We start from the raw sequence: 20,146 nt of genomic DNA, 5'->3' as shown, positions 1-20,146 counted from the left end.
CTCAGCCTTTCCTCACACGGGAGATGCTCCACTCCCTTCAGCATCTTTGTTGCCCTGCGCTGGACTCTCTCCAGCAGTTCCCTGTCCTTCTGGAACTGAGGGGCCCAGAACTGGACACAATATTCCAGATGTGGTCTCACCAGGGCAGAGTAGAGGGGCAGGAGAACCTCTCTCAACCTACTAACCACCCCCGCTTCTAATACACCCCAGGTACCATTGGCCTTCTTGGCCACAAAGGCCCAGTGCTGGCTCATGGTCATCCTGCTGTTGCCCAGGACCCCCAGGACCCTTTCCCCTACACTGCTCTCTAATAGGTCATTTCCCAACTTATACTGGAACCTGCGGTTGTTCCTACCCAGATGCAAGACTCTACACTTTCCCTTGTTATATTTCATTAAATATTAAATATTATTTAATATTAAATATTAATAAATATTTAATATTTCATTAACTATTTCCTGTCGCTGCATTATGGAAAGATGGGAAGTTCCCAGGTCGGAAGGGTGTCTCTGCTATGAGGTAGAAAAGGGAAGAGCAAGACGAGAGGGAGTTTGTGTCTGGAAACACAGAGGAAACTAATGCCAAATACTTTGAATTTATTATATTTTTAAATATTTTTTTTAACTGAAATTAGCTTAAGGCAAGGAGTTGGAGGCAAGAAGTGTTTGGGATCTTGCTTCTGTTTTGCAGACAGTAGTTCTTTTGAATTCATGGGCTTTTCATATAAATTAGGGAGATAAGAATGTTCATATTTAATAAGAACAAGAGCTGAGCATCTCGTGTCTGACAATGCTCAGTAATAAATGCTTTGGAAACAAGTATCAGAAATGGAAGAGAGAAGGGGAAGAGCAGTTGTCCCAGACCCAGCCAGCCTCTAGCCTGAAGCAGTTTAGGGTCTTCTGAAGACAATATGTTGTACCCATATGACTTGTGCAGTGAACAGGTGCTGTTTGTGCTGTTTTCCATGAGTTTGTTTAATCCTACCCTCTGAAAGCTTTGCCCACCACAACATCATTAGTGAGATGTTCTGAAGTGCCGTGAAGCCTGTTAGAAAAGTGATTCCTTCTGCTTGCTTTGACTCTGCTGTTGGGTAATTTCTTTAGGCACCATCTAGTCCTGATTTTATGGATAAAGTGAATAATGGCTCCATGTTCACTTTGTAACTACCAAGGGCTCAATCCATGTCCCATCCTTGCTAGCTTCTTTCCAATAAGTGTCTTACTCTCCTTGAACAGCTCATTTTTTGGAAACCTAACATTGCATTTTGTACAAATATTTTGCTACAGGAGAGAAAGTACTTGATTTTGGAAGTGCCATTTTAATGTACGCGGCGCAAACGTTTATAAATACATACCTGCGCACAGATACAGTACTTGTCAAAACACATTCAAAGGATACCTATGTTCTTTGGGGCATTACACACTCGGAGTGAAAATAACCAGCTATATTTAACCCAGATCCAAGCTCAGACTAAATTATTTTAAAGGTCAAATAAAGAACAGAAAATCTCACTAGCTAAGAGATAAAAAGCTCCCATTCATCTGCAGTTCCAAGAGCTTTAACAGAACTAAAGCACAGAATGAGAAAATGTCATTAAGCACAATTTCATATAAAAATCATTGACAACTCCAAGTTTCCATACCTGCCAAGACCTGAATTCAGATGACTGCATTTGGCCTACAGCAGTTGATGGAAACTCCATCACTCACCGCACTGATGTAGTTGTTTGGAAACCAACGGCTCTTGGCAGAGAAAACACATTTCGGCTTCTGTTGAATGACTGCACATATGATGAGCAGAGATGAGATAGACCAATAGCCGGTGCTCAAATTCAGATTATGTTTTGGCTGGTGCTTAAAGTTCAGGTCTGAGGCCAAGCAAAGGCTAAAATTTAGCCTGCAATGTAATCCTGAAATCACATGGACTCTTCTCCTCAGGTATTGGACTCAGTGGCAGAGACCTGGGGGTATTTTCTCCCTCATGGTTGTGAGTCTCTCAGTTTGGCAGGCGCCGTTGTGTTTGCTGCATTCCTCTCCTTTGGCCCAATGTGAAGTCAGTTCTGGATAACTCTCATTTGACCACAACTGGAAAAGAAAGAAAGAAAAAAAAAAAAAAAAATCAAAACCCACAGATCAAATTTGTAAGACGGGTTGGAACCACAAAGTCCAGTTTTCTACCCCAACAGCCTGCATGATCTCAGCTCAGAGATCCTGGTGCCATCCCCGCAACAGCCACAAACAACCAAAGGAGAGTGATGAATGCAGCCAGCCAACTCTTTGAAGAAATAGCAGGATTTATTCTCTCTGGCTGCTTGGAAAAGCTATTTCCAGAACTTAACTCAACACCTTCCTTCAACCTCAGAACCCCTCCTTGGGTAAACATAATCACCTTCCAGGTTTGGGCCCTACACTGAAAGAGATCAGTCCATGTAGGAATGATATTTAGCACAGGTCACAGCTTAAAATGCCATCAAAAAATATCTGAAAGGGTGTTCATGTTTCAGCTTTGCCATCAGCCCTAAGGTGAGGACACCTCGGTGCGTCTGCTCCAGGCGTGGATTTGTGATGTGCACCAGAACGTTCGTGCAATGAGCAGAAACGACGGCCCAGCTCCGTTTCTTGCATAGTCTGTGATTTCTTAAGGTGTCCAACACACTGGGAACCCATTCGAAAAGCAGTGATGGAAAACTTGGAAAGCAAATGGAAGTGAAGAAAAGCCGTTGGTGTAATTTTACAGCGTGTGAAAGACTTAAAGCAAGAAACACAACCAGATGCCACAAGGAAACTACTTTCAATTAGTTCTGCTTTGTGTTATACCTACTGACAAAAAATAAAAACAAATTCATTCTGTCAACAGCTCTATCTATAGCATAATCCTTAAATGAACTCATCCGTCAACCTGGCCTCCTCTGGCAAAACACATTACAATCCCTGTTTCTCAGCTGTGTGAATCAATCATCTGTTTCCCAAACCCATTGGTCAACATCTTGGGAACCCAATATATTTTTATTGCGCTAAACAAACCAGTTGCAGTGCACCAACTTCACCACACCACCTATGCACCAAGCAGCCATCTATTAGCAAACTCTGTGATTTCGGGAGAGCTATTCCCTGGTCAGGGTTACGTGGTAAATGCTCCTGACATGGAATAAAAGAAAACCTCCACCTTCCTGCCCCAGCAGCGTATGTGAGATGTGCTGCTGCTCACTTCTGGCCAAAGCAAGAGCACCGAAGAACAAAACAGACTTTTTTTCTAGGTGGACAGTTGAGAAAGTGATGTTTGAACTACAAGATATATCTATCTATCTATCTATCTATGCATTTTTAAGACAAAGCTAATGGTTCACATTGAAGTTGCAGCAGCAGAACCTCATCTAACAGCACAGACATCACTGGCACGGTTCAGCAGCATTTGCAATGTTTCTCAGTACTTTATATAGGATGCAGGAGGATCTTGAAGAGGGGGGGTCCCATCCCAGGGCTCCGAAGGCTGCTGCAGCCCAAGAGCACACCCACCTTCAAGCAAAGGGATCCTGCGAGAAGATGACACGCTCTCATTTCCATGTTGACAATGGCAATATACAGGTACAGCCATGCTCTACCCTGGATGTGCAAAGGGATGCAGGTGCGGGGGGTTTCCAAGGTTTTTGGTGCCCAACCCGCTGTGTCGGGCTAAGAGGCAGAATTGGCCAGGCTGTGATGGTACGTGCTGTGCCCTGCGTGAGGCACGTCAGGATGGAGTGCTCAGAGAACAACTGTAGTCAAAGTCACCGAGGGCTGAAACAGGCTTCAAAGTCCCCCTTGGAATCCTGTTTTCCACCAAGACTCACTCGTGCTTCTGGCTTCATATGCTGACTATGGAAAATCTACTAAAAGTGCCAGGCAAACTATGGCAGTGGTTTTACCTGAGGCCAGCTCATGCAAGCTTATTAGTTTGTTGTATTTCAGCTGTTAAAATGACAACCTTCATGAATTTTACTGGCAAGCCCTCAAAATAATTTACGACACAGATAGCAGTGCAGACATTTAAGGGATTTCAAGCAAAGCAAACATATCAAGGACCCCTTGATCTTACTGTCCTAGCAATGGTACCAGCTACTTTTGGCATTACAGGAGCAACAATATCCAACCAATAGTGTTCTGCTTTAAAAGAAATTTCTATCAGCTCCCATGCATTTCAGTTACCTGAGAAATTTTCCTTCTGGGTTTGAAATTTTTTTGATGTAGGTCATTACAAAAATCCAAACCTTTCATAAAGATCTGGGTGATGTTTCCTTGAACCCTGGGGTGCAAGCAGAATGGCAGAGGACTCTCCGCACTGACAAAAAGATCTTACAGAGGTCTGTTATTGATCAGCTTGGATCAACACAAAAAACACTCAGAGAAGTGCCTCTGAAAACATGACCAAGTTCTGAGGCTTAAAGAAAACAAGTTAACTTTTTAACCACATTTTTAACAATATCAGTTTTTATTGAATGATAGGGCTACTGGCAAGTTGGAGAAAAGCAAGATATGTCCACTGTGTGGCAACCTCCCTCTTCCAGGATGAGGACTGATCATGGCCAAACCCAAGGGAACTGTGTGTCCACTTCAGCAAGTACCAAGTCTTTGCTGCAGGAGAACAACAGAGTGGCCTGTTGGTGCTCATAGATATCAACAAAAGTGTGGGAGGCAGCAGAGGCAACAGGACTCATAGTTTGATGCAGATTTTGACAGTTCAGATGTATCTGCCCAGGGCTTCCAGACCTGGCTGGTCTCAGTGCTGGGCCTGACAGGAAGATGGGAGGAAAATGAGCCGAAACCACAGTCAGACTTCCCCCAGGAACAAAGCCACTGCTCCTGAACATGCGTATAGTGGGGGAATCTCAGGGCAGACAGGTGCCTGGCCCATGTCCACACACAGGGATGGATGGGGAATCTTGTCGGATAAATGTCTCCAGCACTGATACCCTTAGGAGGAATGAAAAGTTGCCAGCAGAGCTGGCTGAAAAACAAAGCAAACAAGGCATGTATCACTGGAGAGTCAAATAATCCCTGTGTGGCGAACGAAGTCAAGTTCGAGGAATGAAACCTCCCTGCTCGCAGACAGTGGCTGCTCAGGACTTGTGCTGTGGAACCAGCCTCTGGAAAGTCATCTGGTATTCATCTGCCTTAAACCCAAAAATAAACCTCCCCGAGTCCCCTGGCATCACCATGGAGAAGCAGCCTCAGTGTCTGTCTTCTGTGTGGTTCCTCTGAACCACACACGACACTAGTGCGAAGGGATGCACTTAACTTTGCCCGGGAGCTCCCTTGTTTATTGAAGGACCTGCTGTAATTCCCTGCCCTGCACCAAGGACTGAGGTCATCTGCCGTTCTTACCCTCACTGGTTCATTGCTCAAAAGCTCGTCTGTGAACTATGATGTAAGACCCTCTAAGGGTATTGCCAAATCCATGTATTCAAACCCCTGAGTCAGCCCCCCACCTTACACATAATGCGATATTGAACACCAAGAGGTTTTTAATGACGCATTGAGCCCACCTTTGCTGTGCTTTCTGTGTCCCAGGTCTGCTCCACAGTCAGAAGAAGTAAAAGGATTTCTCTTTTTGAAGATGAAGTTATGTCTATTGGCACAACCTCGGAGCTTGAAGCCTCTGTAGGAGTTTTCGGTATTGCTAATTCATACCAAAGTGGTGAAAGTTGGCAACGTGGCACAGTTCTGCTGCTTACCCCAGGACTCTCGAGTCAGATTTTGGTGCAGACATGGGATCACTTATAAAAAATTTCCACATTAGTGCCATTAATGAAGAATCAAGCAGACACTTCGATTTTGACAGAGATAACCATAATCTATTCTGTTTAAGGAAAAATGAAAAATACCCTCAAGGTTTGTAGCAATTTTCAAAAGGAAAAATTAATTCTTTAGACACGGTAAACACAAGAAGTAACATCAAATCCAGTCCCTGTTGGTCACTTCCCAAAATCCCCAGGGGAAGATGGCAGATGCCCAGGGGCAGAGCTGCTTTGGGCTTTTCCCACCATGATAATCATAGAATCATTTTGGTTGGAAGAGACCCTCAAGATGATTGAGTCCAACCATAATCTAACTCTGGCACTAAAACATGTCCCTAAGAACCTCATCTATGCATTTTTTTAAACCACTTCAGTGGTGACTCCACCACTTCTCTGAGCAGCCTGTTCCAATGCCCGACAAGCCTTTGTGGGAAGAAGTTTTTTCCTGCTACCCAATCTGAATCTTCCCTGGTGCAACTTGAGGCTGTTTCCTCTCTTCATATCATTTGTTCCTTGGGAGAAGAGACCAACACCCTCCATGCTACAACCTCCTTTCAGGTAGTTGTAGACAGTGATAAGGTCTCCCCTCAGCTCCTGTTCTCCAGGCTGAACAGCCCCAGACTCCTCAGCCGCTCTTCCCTACCTCAAAATAACCTTTGTTTTGCTGAGGTTTCTTGGTATCACCAAAGCAGCACAATTCCAGGCAAACCATGCAATCCTCAAAGACAGCTTAGATAAACAACTGCTCATCATGTAACATCAAAGGAGAGGCTGGGGCCGCAGCCGGGCAGGATGCGCAGGACCGTGTTGTAGCCCCCTGGCCTCACCATCAGGAAATTTGTTCTTCTGGTCCCTGTGTTCCACTGTCCTTGGGGAGCCGCCCTGAACACTTGTGCCCTTCACATCCCCAGGATGGCAATCACCCCCCCAGGCCCGGCACCGAGACAAGCTATAAATATAAATATTCCTCCAACCCTTCCCTCATCACTCAAGCCCCTGGCACCCCGGCGGTGGCCTCGGCAGCCCATGGAGCAGCCCCACAGCCGTGGGGGCACCACCTGCTTCCCCGTCCCAGCGGGATGCCCGAGGATGCTCCAAGCCCCGGGGGGAACACGGGGCATCCCGCAGGCTCTCCCACAGACACCAGCAGATTAGCAGCTCTATTTTTCAAGCCGATCAACACCCACCCCCTCCAACTTCCATTCAACTTTCAAAAAGTTAAGACAACTTGGCAGGACAGGCAAGGTCTATATATAAACCGCGGTGGCCATTTCATCAAACAGACCCCGATGAGCAAATGGCCTCTGTACCTGGAATGCGGGTTTATGCAAGTGACAGGTCAGCAAAGCAGCTGCCCTGTGTCCTCGCAGCACAATGGGGATAGCAGAGATGCCATCAGCACTATTTTTTTCCTACCCTGCTGTGCACTAAAAGATTTATTCTAGGAACATTATGGAGCAGGGGAGTAAAAATAGATATGCAGGTTCAGCAACTGGCTCTCTCCACTCCTTGTGTTTCAACCTTTTTTTTTTCTTTGCAGAGAGTGGAAGCAAAAAGAGTTGCGCTACTCTATTAAACTCTGCATGTTTGCTCAGCAGTTCCTGATAAGGACACTCACTGCTTTTTAAAATGCTTCCAGCAACCTGGGCATTTCTGCAGTTGCAATTAAACCAGAAGAGGTGGGTCTGTAAAAAGAACAGCCCAAGTGGGAAGTGTCAGAACATTTGCTGCAATGGCCTCAGCTGAAGAAAAGTTTTGCTTATTGCTATTGGCAGCAAGTAAGTAACCGCATGGTAAAGCAAGTTAGAAATAAGGTTTACTTTGCTCCAAGACCTCTTGTCTGGGGGTGAGCAGCCTGCAGAGCCATCTGGGCACCAGCCCCAGCCCCTCGTGCTGTCACCACCCCAGCCCTGAGCCCCACGTGTGTCCCAAGGACAATGCCAGGTAGGTGGCAGCTCCTGCAGCCACTTGCTAAGTTTGGGCTCAAGGAAGCCCAGCTGAGAGCTGGAGCTGCTGGGATGCAACAACAGACCCTGCGGCTGCTGTGCCCATGCAACACGCCTATCAGAGAGCGCTGGGATGGGCAACTCTGCCTGGTCCACAGAGAAGTGACAGTGGTAACAGAATCACAGCCTGGCTGGGGTTGAAGGGACCTCTGGAGATCATCTAGTCCAACCCACCTGTTAAAGCAGGTTCACCTGGAGTAGATCACACAGGAATGTGTCCAGGTGGGTTTCAATGTCTCCAGAGAAGGAGACTCCACAACCTCTCTGGGCAGCCTGTTCCAGGGCTCTGGCACCCTCAAAATAAAGAAGTTTCTGCTCATGTTTAGAAGGAACCTCCTGTGCTTCAGTCTGTGCCCCTCATCCTGTTGCTGGGCATCACATTGGTTTAAATAATCCCAGCATTAATGCTGGTGAACTTGTTTTGGTGAAGCAGCCTGGGAAGTGCCACGCTCGTGCTGGGAGCATCTCCCACCTACTGAGCTGCCCCTTGTGGTTTTTTTAGACCCCTGGGGACAGGCAAGCGTGTTTATGGGTGACAGAGCAGTGGGGATGATGCCCCATCCCAGCCCCCCACACATGAGGGCCGGTGCCACGTGCTTTCGATCACACACTCTGCTCCGTGTTGGCAAAACACCCCAGTTGCAAGAAGCAGCCTGGCAAATCCTCCCTATTCCCTTGTTCCCTCCCCACTCCACTCTTGATCACCTTCCTCTTGCCTCGGAGATGGCAGGGACAGGGAATCCCTTTGCCTTGGTCATCTTTAGCCTTGGAGCAACCTCCAGCTGTCCCACGGCCACTCCAGGACCAGCCTGGGGGTGCCAGAGCCCAGTCTGGGCAGAGGGAACCCCTCTATTAGGGGCTGGATCCTGAAAATTCAAGCTTCGTTGAAAGTCTCTGGCATTTAGGCTCCTAAACACTTCCCCAACAGCAGGATGACACCAGAGAAGGGGACTGACCCTTGGGTCGCCCGTGTCACCCGCTCATGCCCTTCCTCACCACTCAAAGCCCCCAGGCTCGCATTGGATGACAAAGAGCTTTTAAATTCACCAGATTACCGATAAAACCTCACCTGTTTTCACAGGAAACATCCATCTTTTCAGATCTTCCCAGCCAAGCGGGTTCCTTCTGTAGCGCAGAAAGGGACTTCAGTCCCCAGCTTCCCAAGAGCTCATTTAACAGCAAGCTGTAGGGACCAGAGGGACCACAAGGAATTTTAATAGAAGGCAAATTAAGCACTTTGTAACTCACTTCCAACCTGATTTATATGGCCAAGGCTGCTCTGCTACCCTTTCACAGAGAAAAGATCCCTAAAGCAAACACCTTCAAAGGATTGATCCAACTCCCCTTGAAGTCAGGAGAGGCAAACCCCATGAGTTAAAGCTGGGGCTAAAATGTGCACAAAAACCCCAAACCCCTCCAGCTCTCCATGTGATAGATCAGTTCAGCCACCCCCGAATCCCAGATGCTAGAGTCTCATGGATAACGCTGAGCTATCAAAACACTCACGTATGTGGAGTTTCTTCACGCCTAGTGAAACTCTGTGCTTAGTATTTCATTTTTAAAAGACTCAATTTCTCAGCATTAAGGTTTATTTCAAAGCAAGGAATTTCACTCGGGGTCTCCCGGGACCCCTAAAGCCCTCGTGTTTGTGTTCCACCCCCGCAGAGGGAGCGAGGGGTGGCGGGAAAGCGCTCAAGCCAAATATTTCCCCCTTCACAGTGTGCTGGGAAATGTGCGGTGACACCTCCGCTCAAAGCGAAGGGCCTTGTTTAGACAAGACGTGGCAAACACGAGGCCCCTGCCCTGGCGGAACGGCTTCAGTGGCTGGAAGGAGGTCGAATATCAACTTTCAGAACACTGAAATTTGTGGGGGAAGGAAAAGAAAAAAATAATCTGTCCATGGTTTCCATGTATCTCCAGCCTGAGGCTTTGCATCCCCTGGGGAAACGTCATTCCTTGGCTTCCGACCCACCAAATTGAACTGTCAGATTCGGGAATGGCAAGACAGACGTCTTTGACTAACATTTGGCAGCCGGGCCAAGACAATGTCTCTCCACCATCATTCGAGTAATCTCCCCTTGGAAAAGGACCAGACGAATGTTCTCGTTGCTCAGATGGTTCCAGAAAAAACGACTTGAAAACAGCAGCAGAAACCGTGCCAGCAAATACCAAAAGGAAAACCATACCATTCCAGCAAGAATTTTGGAGCTGGCTCCAGGAGCGACGCTCTGATGAGCATTAATAACAACCATATCAGTGCAGCTCCCTGTCCCGCTGCGGCTGCCCAGGAGCATTGTGGATGTCACAGGGAGCACCTCGATGTGCAGTGCTGTCCCCAAGATGTGGGGGGGTGGCAGAGAGGGCAAGGGAGCTGCTGAAGGGTCTGGAGCACAAGTCTGATGAGGAGCAGCTGAGGGACCCAGGGGGTTCAGCCTGGAGAAAAGGAAGCTGAGGGGAGACCTTATCACTGCCTACAACTACCTGAAAGGAGGTTGTAGCATGGAGGGGGTTGGTCTCTTCTCCCAAGTAACAAGTGACAGGTCAAGAGGAAATTACCTCAAGTTGCACCAGGGAAAGTTCAGATTGGACATTAGAAAAAATTTCTTCATGGAAAGGGTTGTTGGGCATTGGAACAGGCTGCCCAGGGCAGTGGTGGAGTCACCATCCCTGGAGGGGTTTAAAAGACACGTAGACCGGGTTTTTAGAGACATGGTTTAGTGCCAGAGTTAGGTTATGGTTGGACTCAATGATCTTGAGGGTCTCCCAGCCAAAATGATTCTGTGATTCTTTCTCCCTAATCCCATCTGGTGATCATGTCATGCCAGAGGCCTGGTTGCCCTTGATGGTATCATTGCTTGTAACAGCTGAGGCTGCTCTTACTCATCCCCACCTCAAACCCCTTCTGACCCCTGGGCAGGGTGAGCTGCAGGAACTGCCACTAACCCCAAAGTGCCCCAGGAACGACTCGGTTTGGACTTCACTGCTCCCAGTGCCCACCACATCCAAAGCAGCCCCTTCCATAGCGACAGGGCTTGTGGATAAACATCCACTGATAGAACGAAAGCACTTTTAGCTCTTTGCTCCAGCTTTTCTTACAACCAGAGCTCGGCAAGTCGCAGTCTGTGAGCAGAACCTCGCTGTGTTGCGTCGCTCCTGAGACAAGCACGTGTCCAAAAGGAATAAAAGGATCAATGTTTTGAAGGTGCAGCAATGTTTGGGGCACACATACCTTTGTTAAGAGAAATACGCACAGTGATCCTGTACTCAAATGAGTAGACAATATCAAAAGAGTAGTGAAAGCTATAAACCTCCTCTGGAGCCTGGGCAGAGGAATGGACTATGGAAGCACTGAGTCAGACACTTCCTAGTGACCTCAACTCTCTGTATCAGCAAAGTCACCTCCAGACAAAGCTTTCATCTGCATCCCTTACCTAACACATGTGGTTTCACCTATAGCCCTCTGCACCATTGAACTCCAAGCCCTGAAGAACTTGGTCAGCACTTGGTCAGTGAGCAACAGTGGGACAATGAGGGTGGTGAAACACTGTCCCAGGTTGCCCAGAGAGGTGGTGGATGAACCATCCCTGGAGACATCCCAGGCCAGGCTGGATGGGGCTCTGAGCAACCTGATCTGGGTGAAGATGTCCCTGTTCATGGCAGGGGTGGCACTGGATGAGCTGTGAAGTTCCCTTCCAAACTGAACTATTTTATTATTCTGGTCCCCTATCTAGAGCTTGGAGTGACAGAGCCTCCAGATGGGCTCCTATAACGTTGCAGTGACTGGCCATTAAAATGAACTCAAAGGAGAAAAATCAGTGTTATTTCTCAAACTCACCCCAATGCCACACACACGGGTTAACAGGCACCCCCTTGGCACAGCTTCTGCCGGGGCTGTCTCTGCATCCGCATTTGGTACTCACCAACATGAACTTGATTCTGTCTCAGAGCTCAGGTTCTTCAAAGCTTAGGCCTGAAGGACTAAATATCAATTTATATATCTGGAGAAAGAGAAAGGAATTCAGCCATTTCTCCATGTAACAGGGATGGAAGTTGTTCATCAAAATCCCAAAGCAAAAATCTAAACACACATCCCACAAGCTACACCCAGTGCCAGACCTGTAAGAAGCTGTAAAATACACAGGCTACTTAAACCTTTCCTACAGGAGAGTGACAGCCACGAGGCGCACGAACCCAGCTGGGGAAATGCTGCACCAAAGCCTCACTTCTGACCCAACGTACAAAATGAAGCAGCAGAGCACAACTGGAGAAGACAAGAACAGGGTCTGAGATTTTCATGGCCCTTGACTTCAGCCCTATGGGTTCTGTGCCGTCATATCCGCATCTCAAATCTTTTCTCCATCCCTGCATGCAAATCCCATTATCCGGCAGAGCTGCCTGGGAGGATGAAGAGACCGGGCTCTTTGGTCAATGGAGCGGTGAGACGGGGCTCCCGAAAGTCAACAGCCTGTAACAACCACCCCGAGCTGCCAGGGCTCAGTAACTCTCCTCTGGCCAGATCCATCATTTGCTACACGATGTTGGAACAACAATTATCCACCCTCGGTCCCCAGAAAAGCAGTTCTGCAACCTGTGCTGATCAGCCACCCCACTCCTCGTATAAATCTGGTGCCTTCGATGACATCATGCTAGAAAACCGAAATATAAGTCAGATGGTGAAGGCATTAATGGCAGCACTGTAAAGGCTCAACAATGCAAACCTTCCCAAAAAGAACTGTCTTGACCTTCGCCGGGCTGACAATAAAAGTGTGACGTCATGTGCAAACGAGCTTTTAATTTAAACCAGGCGCAGCGAGCTGCCTGGCGTCGCGTGGCTGCTGCTGAACCACGAACATGCGAGCGGCGACGCTGGAGGCAAGAGAAATGCCAAGCACGGCCAGGAGCCACGCGGCAACAAAAACAGGTACAGGCAGCTGGTGCAGCGCAAGACTCCAGTCTGCGTTGCACTTGGAAAAGCCAGGGTTTGTGCTGTTTGGTACCAGTTCTAGTTAGGGCAAACTTTGCTAAGTAAACATGAACTTGCTGATATTAATTTCCACGTGTGTGAGCGTTCACACAGCTCTGGAATTGGGCCAGCAGCACAATAATGAGGTGGGGTTTTTTCCATTCTTTTCTTCTATTCAGGACTCCCTTAGTCCTTGCAAAGGGCTTCAAGCTGTGCAAGGTTGTCAGTCACACTGAGATTTACAACCAAAAAAAGATGTTCCTGCTCCAGAGTCTTCCACAGAATCCCAGAATGTCAGGGATTGGAAGGGACCTCAAAAGCTCATCCAGTGCAATCCCCCTGCTGGAGCAGGAACACCCAGATGAGGTTACACAGGAAGGTGTCCAGGCAGGTTGGAATGTCTGCAGAGAAGGAGACTCCACAACCTCCCTGGGCAGCCTGGGCCAGGCTCTGTTATCCTCACCATGAAGAAGTTTCTTCTCATATTTAAGTGGAACCTCTTGTGTTCCAATTTGTACCCATTGCCCCTTGTCCTATCACTGGTTGTCACCAAGAAGAGCCTGGCTCCCTCCTCCTGACACTCACCCTTTACATATTTATAAACATTAATGAGGTCACCCCTCAGTCTCCTCTTCTCCAAGCTCAAGAGCCCCAGCTCCCTCAGCCTGTCCTTACACAGGAGATGCTCCACTCCATCAACTTCATGGTTCTCTTCCAGGGCAGCCATCCTCCCCCTCGCCACCACCCCATGATGAGATGTTCTCCTCCAGCTGACCCTCACCCTGCTGCACAAGGAGACCCTTCCCAAAGGGGTTTCCACCAGGAGGTTTTCACCCTACTTTGCACAGCGAAGCACCCACAGCTACAGCCCCTGAGGTCAATTCTGCTGCCTCTTGTTTTAGAGAGGAGCGGGCGGTGCAGAAGAGGCAAGTTTTCCATCGATGACACCAAGACCTCTGAGGACATCAGCTGCAATTCTCACTGGACAAGTTATTTTCTTCATCCTTTACATATTGGAGAGCATAGTTCAAAGAGAAAAATCAAGCACTGAGAGTAGACAAGTCCAGGAGGAGCAATTAATAGCAGCTTTCCCAGACTAAATCTCACATCCACTTCAAGCATCACCACACAGTCCAGTTTGAGGACCACATATAACCACGTAGATGAAGGAGAAGACGCGTAAGGGGACACACCTGCTACCACCACCAAACCGTGAATGACGTTTAAGAACACCACCCTGTAGCAACGCTACAGCCCGAGCCAGCGGCAACACTGCACGTCAGGAACAAACTGCAGAGACAGCGCCTGGGTATTGCACAAAGCAGGGATGTTACACACTGCAAAGATGACAATTAAATTATGGAAGTACGGTTCTTTATTTTCTGTTTCTTTCTTACAAGACAAGATGTGCACAGCAAAAAGCTCTGCCCATGTCTAGTAGTGGCAGGCACTGAGTGAAAATCACACCTACCCCGGCTGCATCCCCTGCATTGTCACTCGGACTGTTTGGCACATTCCTGCTCGGTGCCACCTAACTGATATTAATCCAACACTGAAATGAAGGGGAAGGTGAAAGGAGGGACAAAGAGTGGACAGGACAGTTTCGCAGCATCTCAATTCACAGGGACACAAAAAGATTTTTAAACAATCTTATTGCCATGAAAATCAATATATTAAGACACAAACTGCTTAGAAACATGGGAATAAAACACAAGCATTTGCCACAATACAAAGGCGGGTTATGAGCGGTTTTGTTTTGTGGCACTCGTTCCTGCCGTGCTGTTTGCAGGAGACACTCTCCACGGTCCATCTGAAATTCGAGCAGCCTTCAAATGGATGAGGAATGGAAACAGGAGAATGAGAGAAAACAAACCAAAGGCTACCAAATCATTTTTATCTCTTACATTGTTCTCATTCAGTTGGGGAAAGGCAGCCTGTCCAAGGGAGCTCAGAAATGCTGCAGGCCCCTTCATCCATTCCTGTCATGTCTTCGGAAAATACGGCTGGAAAACACTAACTACAGGTAGTAAAGCAGAACCACTGCAATTTATAAATCTGGTCACTCAGGAAAAAAAATATGTACACACAAATAAAGAAAAATACACTTATCAACACATGAGTGTGCAGGGAGTTCCAGACCTGAGGCCTCTTTTGGTCAAAAGAATTCAAGCTGGTGTGCGATTGTAGTGAAACCTTCACAGACACAAGAAACAAAACTACCTGTGGGAGATGCGAAGGATAAAAGCAGCATCCTTACTCTGCTTTGCATTGTGGAAAACACTCACACCCTTTACTAAATCTGTCAGTGGAAGCTCTTTCTTTCTCCTTCTCTCTGCATTTTAAGTTATATATCATAGAAACTTAGAGGTAGCAGCATTTCCAACTCTTTTTCAGATGAAAGATGAGCTGTTGTCCTCTCCGCACTGCAGCCAAAATGTAACAGCAGAGCCCCAGCAGAGCTGTGAATTGCTCCCATTCATCCCCACCGAGTATTAACTTCATACCCTGGGATTCATCATTCCAAAGTGTCCACCTATTAGGAGAGTTAGTTAACAGCCAGGCTAGTCAGATAATTATCAGGGATTACAGCCAATAATGCAGTGATTTCCATAGCATTACAGGAATTACAGCTGTAAAATTAACACCGTATTTCTGGTGTTTTCTCAGTCACGTTTAAGATGATGCACATAAACACAACTGCCCATGTACAAACAGAGCATGACAATGCATGGCAAGACTCAGATTTTTCAGGGGGAGGAAGAAAGACCAAAAGCTTCGCAAAACTTGCCCAACTTTCTGCACCTTCACAGATAATCTAAGTCTTCAGTGTTGCTGGTTAGAGTTTAAAATAAAGTGACTGCAGTGATTACAAGTATTACTCTAGAGTATGCTACAAGAGTGTATGATAAATGAGAAACAATTTCCATAAAATTTCCAACTTCCTAAATTCTAGTCTGAAAAAAAACCCCTACAGCTTGTTCACATGAATGTCAAGTCTCCCCTTTTCCTAAAAACTTTTAGTTCTGTCAGACAGAAACTCATTCCCTGAGGTACAGCTGTCAGTGCTTTCTCAAGGTACACTTTCATAAGGTAAATATTTAGCTTTTTACACTACTGCCAGAGATATCTTGAGTGGCTGAATCCCTTTAGTGGAATATAGCCTGTGAAACACACCTATTAGAGGGCAGCCACAGGTGGGAAGGCACCCAAATCTGGTTATCCAGAGTTAAAAAACCTGGGAGAACTGGCCCAGGTTGGCCAGAGAGGTGATGGATGAACCATCCCTGGAGACATCCCAGGCCAGGCTGGACGGGGCTCTGAGCAACCTGAGCTGGTGAAGATGTCCCTGCTCGTGGCAGGGGTGGCACTGGATGACCTTCTAAGGTCCCTTCCAACCCAAACTATTCTATGATTCTATAGCTGCAAGGATAAAGACAAGATGGGGAACCTGCACCATGAAAACTCACCCAATGCTGAGAAATTCCAATCAATCCCCTGATCAGAGGAGATCGGAGACCCCTCAAGTCAGAGACATCTCCCGTGTGCACACACACACTTCAACCTGCTGAGGCAAAACTGCTGGGCAAGGGTGAGGTTTTATGAGAAAAATGTACTAACGGCTGCTGCTCAAAAAGGCGGTTGAGCTCCCCACACCCCTCACTTTCCTTGTTCCCCAACTGAGCTCCCTCTGTTCATTATTTTTTTGTAGATAATGTGTCACATCTCCCAGTCACGGTGGTTTTCTCCAGGTTAGACACACTGGCCAGTGCCACAGAAGTAGTTGTGAACTTCTGGCCAAGAGCGGACATGTTGTTTCTGGTACTGATAAACTATTAGGAGGCTCACTTTGTGTTGTGAAACCTCAGCTAGGAACTTTATCGTAAAAATAACTGCAGTATTTCCAGCCATCCTTTCCTTTGGGATCCTACCAAAACTTCTGAGTGAGTTCCCAGGCCTCACCACATGCCTATTTCTATATTAAACTCATGTAAGTAGAAGAATATTCCCCAGGCAAAACACATTCCTGAAGCGGTACCAAGCGGCAGCACCTGGGTGCCCTCAGGCCAGCTTTCAAAAACGAAAAGTATCTTATGGATCCTGAGAGAGCCAAGTGATCCGTTGGCAGAAGAAATCCCAGTTTGTCAGCTCAGGAGCAGAGAAGGTGATTCCAACTCTGCCATTTGTTGTTCCCCCCTATTCGACAGGTGAGGATCAAGCACATTCCATCAGGGTTATGTTAAGGTGGGCACATCAATCAGCATTTTCCAGATCCAATGTGGCATAATTCAAAAGGTTATTAGTACAGACCCACTGCTAAGAAGGTAGAAATTCCAGGCTCTGGGGTATCTCCACTATCTCAACTGATAAACCATAAGTCAACATACTAACAGAACTGTCTCAGCAGGACTTTCCAGCAAGAGTCAACCAATTTGCTCACCTTAGGGAGTGAAAAATTTAAATAGATGTCACTTACCATCTGCTTTCATATTACAGAGATGTATTGTTTCACTATGATTCATTTATGTCTTATTCTATGTCTCGGATGTAAAAGTACTAAGCTGAATTAAAAGAAATATTGTATCTGGAAATAACACAGAACTTTCAATGTTGCCATTTGAGGCTAAGGTCTAATTTCTTAACTTTACAGAAGCCATTTCTGGGGAGGATTAACTGCATCGGGGAACAAAGTCTCTGAAGAGATCAGGCTGCTTTAAAGACATCAGATCCCATCTGATACAAACGAATTTTAAAAACCTTACCATGGTACCAGCCACCGCTTTCATCCTACTAATATGAGGAACTTTCATGGTGGGCACTCGATACCATATTTAACAGAGCCCCATGGGTGTTGAAAATTGCATTCACATTCATTTAGGCAAAAAATCAAAATTATAATGAGTACATGGAAGTTTATAGAGATCAGATGTAAAATCAGGGTTCCATAAACATGAAATTTCCTTTTGCTTTCAACAGAGGCAGAAGTTCACCATTTAAGCCTAAACCTTCTCTGACACACAACATATAGAAACACACAAATATAGAAACACTATTTCAAATATGAAACACTTGTAAAAATAGGAATAAGAGAGGAAAAGAAAAAAGTCTTTCACTGAGAGGAATACTGAAGTACATTAAATAATACTCAAAAGTAGACATTAATTGAAAAATGTCTATTATTAATTGCAAAATGGAAATAATGCCTAATGTTCCTAAAAGCCATTATGCTAGATGGGTAAAGCCTTCTAATTTAAAAATTACTTCAGTATGATTCAAGTACGGTGAGGTATAAAAAACTGTATTTAAAAAAAACAATTAATTATTATCATGACATGCCCATTAAACTGGGCCAAGGCAGTTGGTTTCTGGATCCATGTTAGGATAAATTAGGGTAAACATCTGGAATCAGGAAGTTCTTTGAATGAACTAGCTGAAATTTTGGAAGTTATTCAAGCAACTGAAGTCTTTCACAGTTTAGGATAATGTGTGCATTACCCTAAATACAGGTATCATGACGTGCTCATTGTAATTCATAGAATATCTACCCATCTCCTTGTCTTTAAAAGTTATTTTCAAGGTTCTGCTTTTGACCACCACGTGCACGAAACCATTTTTGCATTGCAGAAATTCTCAAGAGACCTTTTTACCTGCCATGATCACATCATTAAAAACTAATATTTTAGAATGGCAAAGGCTAATTGTCCAATAACTCAAGAGAGCGGCTCAAGACTGAAGAGGGAACATCACAAATCAGCGAAAAAGGGCGTTATGTCTTCCATAGACAGCTTTGGGCGGTGTTTTCTTCAGGATGTCCAGCATTCATTTCAGTAGTTTTGACATGTCTGGTTCTCGCTGTCCTTCCGAAGCGCAGTTCAGCCAACAGGCTGTTATTGATCAACCCAATTGAAAATGATCAGAACTAGACTGAGAAGGCCAACGCAAATGCCAAAAATAACCAATGCGCATGCCTGTGAAGAAAGCAAAAATTAATGTTTTACTGAAGGAAGCATTTTACATTTCTAATGCTTATAACTAATGATGAAAAAAGCAGTAAGAACAGGTTTTTAAAGTATCTTTTAAAAGAATCCTTAATGTTTCAAATTACTCAGTCTTCAAGCATATGGAATCTGCTCAAGGGGAAACTAAGCTAAGCCTGTTCTGGGATAGTTTCATTAGAAACACTCGGAGCAGTCTGGTTTGCTTGTTCACACTATCCACCTGAACAAAAATTCATTTGCCCTTTTACAACACTGAACGAATTAAGAAACTGAATTTATATTTTACTCAAATTATAGTTAAAGTTACAATGGATCCTTCACATTTTCAAATAGCCAGATGTCCTGGTTTCGGCTGAGATAATTTTCTTCCTAGTAGCTGGCGTGGTGCTGCGTTTGGGATTTAATATGAGAAGAATGTTGACCATACTCTGATGTTTTGGTTGTTGCTAAGCAGGGTTTATTGAAAAAAAAAAAAAATAATCAAGGACTTTTCAGCAAGGAGGCTGGAGATGCACAAGAAGCTGGGAGGGGACACAGCCAGGAGAGCTGAGCCAGCCTTTTATTATTATTGTTGTTATTTTCCCTATTAAACTGTCTTTATCTTAACCCATGAGGTTTACCCTTTTTCTCTTTCCCCCGTCCCACCGGGTGAGCCGAGGGCTGTGTGTGGTGTTCAGCTGCCTCCTGGGTGCAACCGCAGCCGCCCTTTGACACCCGGGGATAATAAAACTACAGTTCAAGAGACAGTAGCCCGCTGATTTATAGCGAGGCTCCAAATCTGTTGGAACTAATCAAGACTTTTAACCGTCAGAGAGCATCATTATTAGATTTTTCTCTCAGATGCCCTGTTTTGTCAACACAAGAGCAGCCCTGTGAATTGTAAGAACGGCAGAAGGACTCTGGACAAATAGTTTGTTGGCGTTTTAGCCACCGCCAGGGGGTCGCTCTGCTGAGCAGTGGTTAAAATGAAGATAAATGGTTATGATGCACAAATTCCAGCCAGAACTTAACCTACTACACCGAAAGAAAAACCACAGAGGAAAAACAAAAAGGGAGGAAAAAGAATGTTTTTGAGAAGGCTTGCGTAGAAAACAAGCACAAACACTGTTTCATTTAAATGCAGTTTGGCTTCGTCCCAGCTGCCCAGGCAACATCAGAGTGATGCGTAAAAACTCAGGAGAAATTGGATTAAAAGTCAACATCTGAAAACCATAGGGAAAAGCATGTATGCAGATCAACAGGCCGGCATATGGACATACTGCTAGTGAAAAATGGCTTGTGAAGGAGGAGATTCAGAAAGACCAGAGTGATCGTGAAGGATGAAAGAAAACGCTCACAGATTTTTGTGAACTGCAATGAAAACAAGAACTTTGCCCTTGGATTAGGTGCTTTACAGTGTATTAAGATG

General features: G+C 45.9%; 1 protein-coding gene across 3 annotated transcripts in view; it reads right to left on the bottom strand.

Moving 5' to 3' along the window:
• Positions 1-14,069: 14,069 nt before the first annotated feature.
• SLC38A6 (solute carrier family 38 member 6) overlaps positions 14,070-20,146 on the bottom strand; it is a 43,764-nt gene continuing 37,687 nt past the window's right edge. For 2 of the 3 annotated variants that reach the window (XM_082059277.1, XM_082059278.1), the window contains exon 16: positions 14,071-18,708. In XM_082059277.1, coding sequence (XP_081915403.1) covers positions 18,628-18,708 — 81 coding nt within the window. In that variant the 3' untranslated portion in view covers positions 14,071-18,627. Of the gene's footprint in view, positions 18,709-20,146 lie in introns of all 3 variants that reach the window. The other variant, XM_082059279.1, reaches the window with a different exon arrangement.

The sequence above is a fragment of the Streptopelia decaocto genome (assembly GCF_964273445.1).
Source record: "Streptopelia decaocto genome assembly, chromosome: 7".
NCBI classification, from domain to species: domain Eukaryota; kingdom Metazoa; phylum Chordata; class Aves; order Columbiformes; family Columbidae; genus Streptopelia; species Streptopelia decaocto.
The sequence above is the reverse complement of the archived record's forward strand: the minus strand, read 5'-3'. Positions and strand labels throughout refer to the sequence as shown.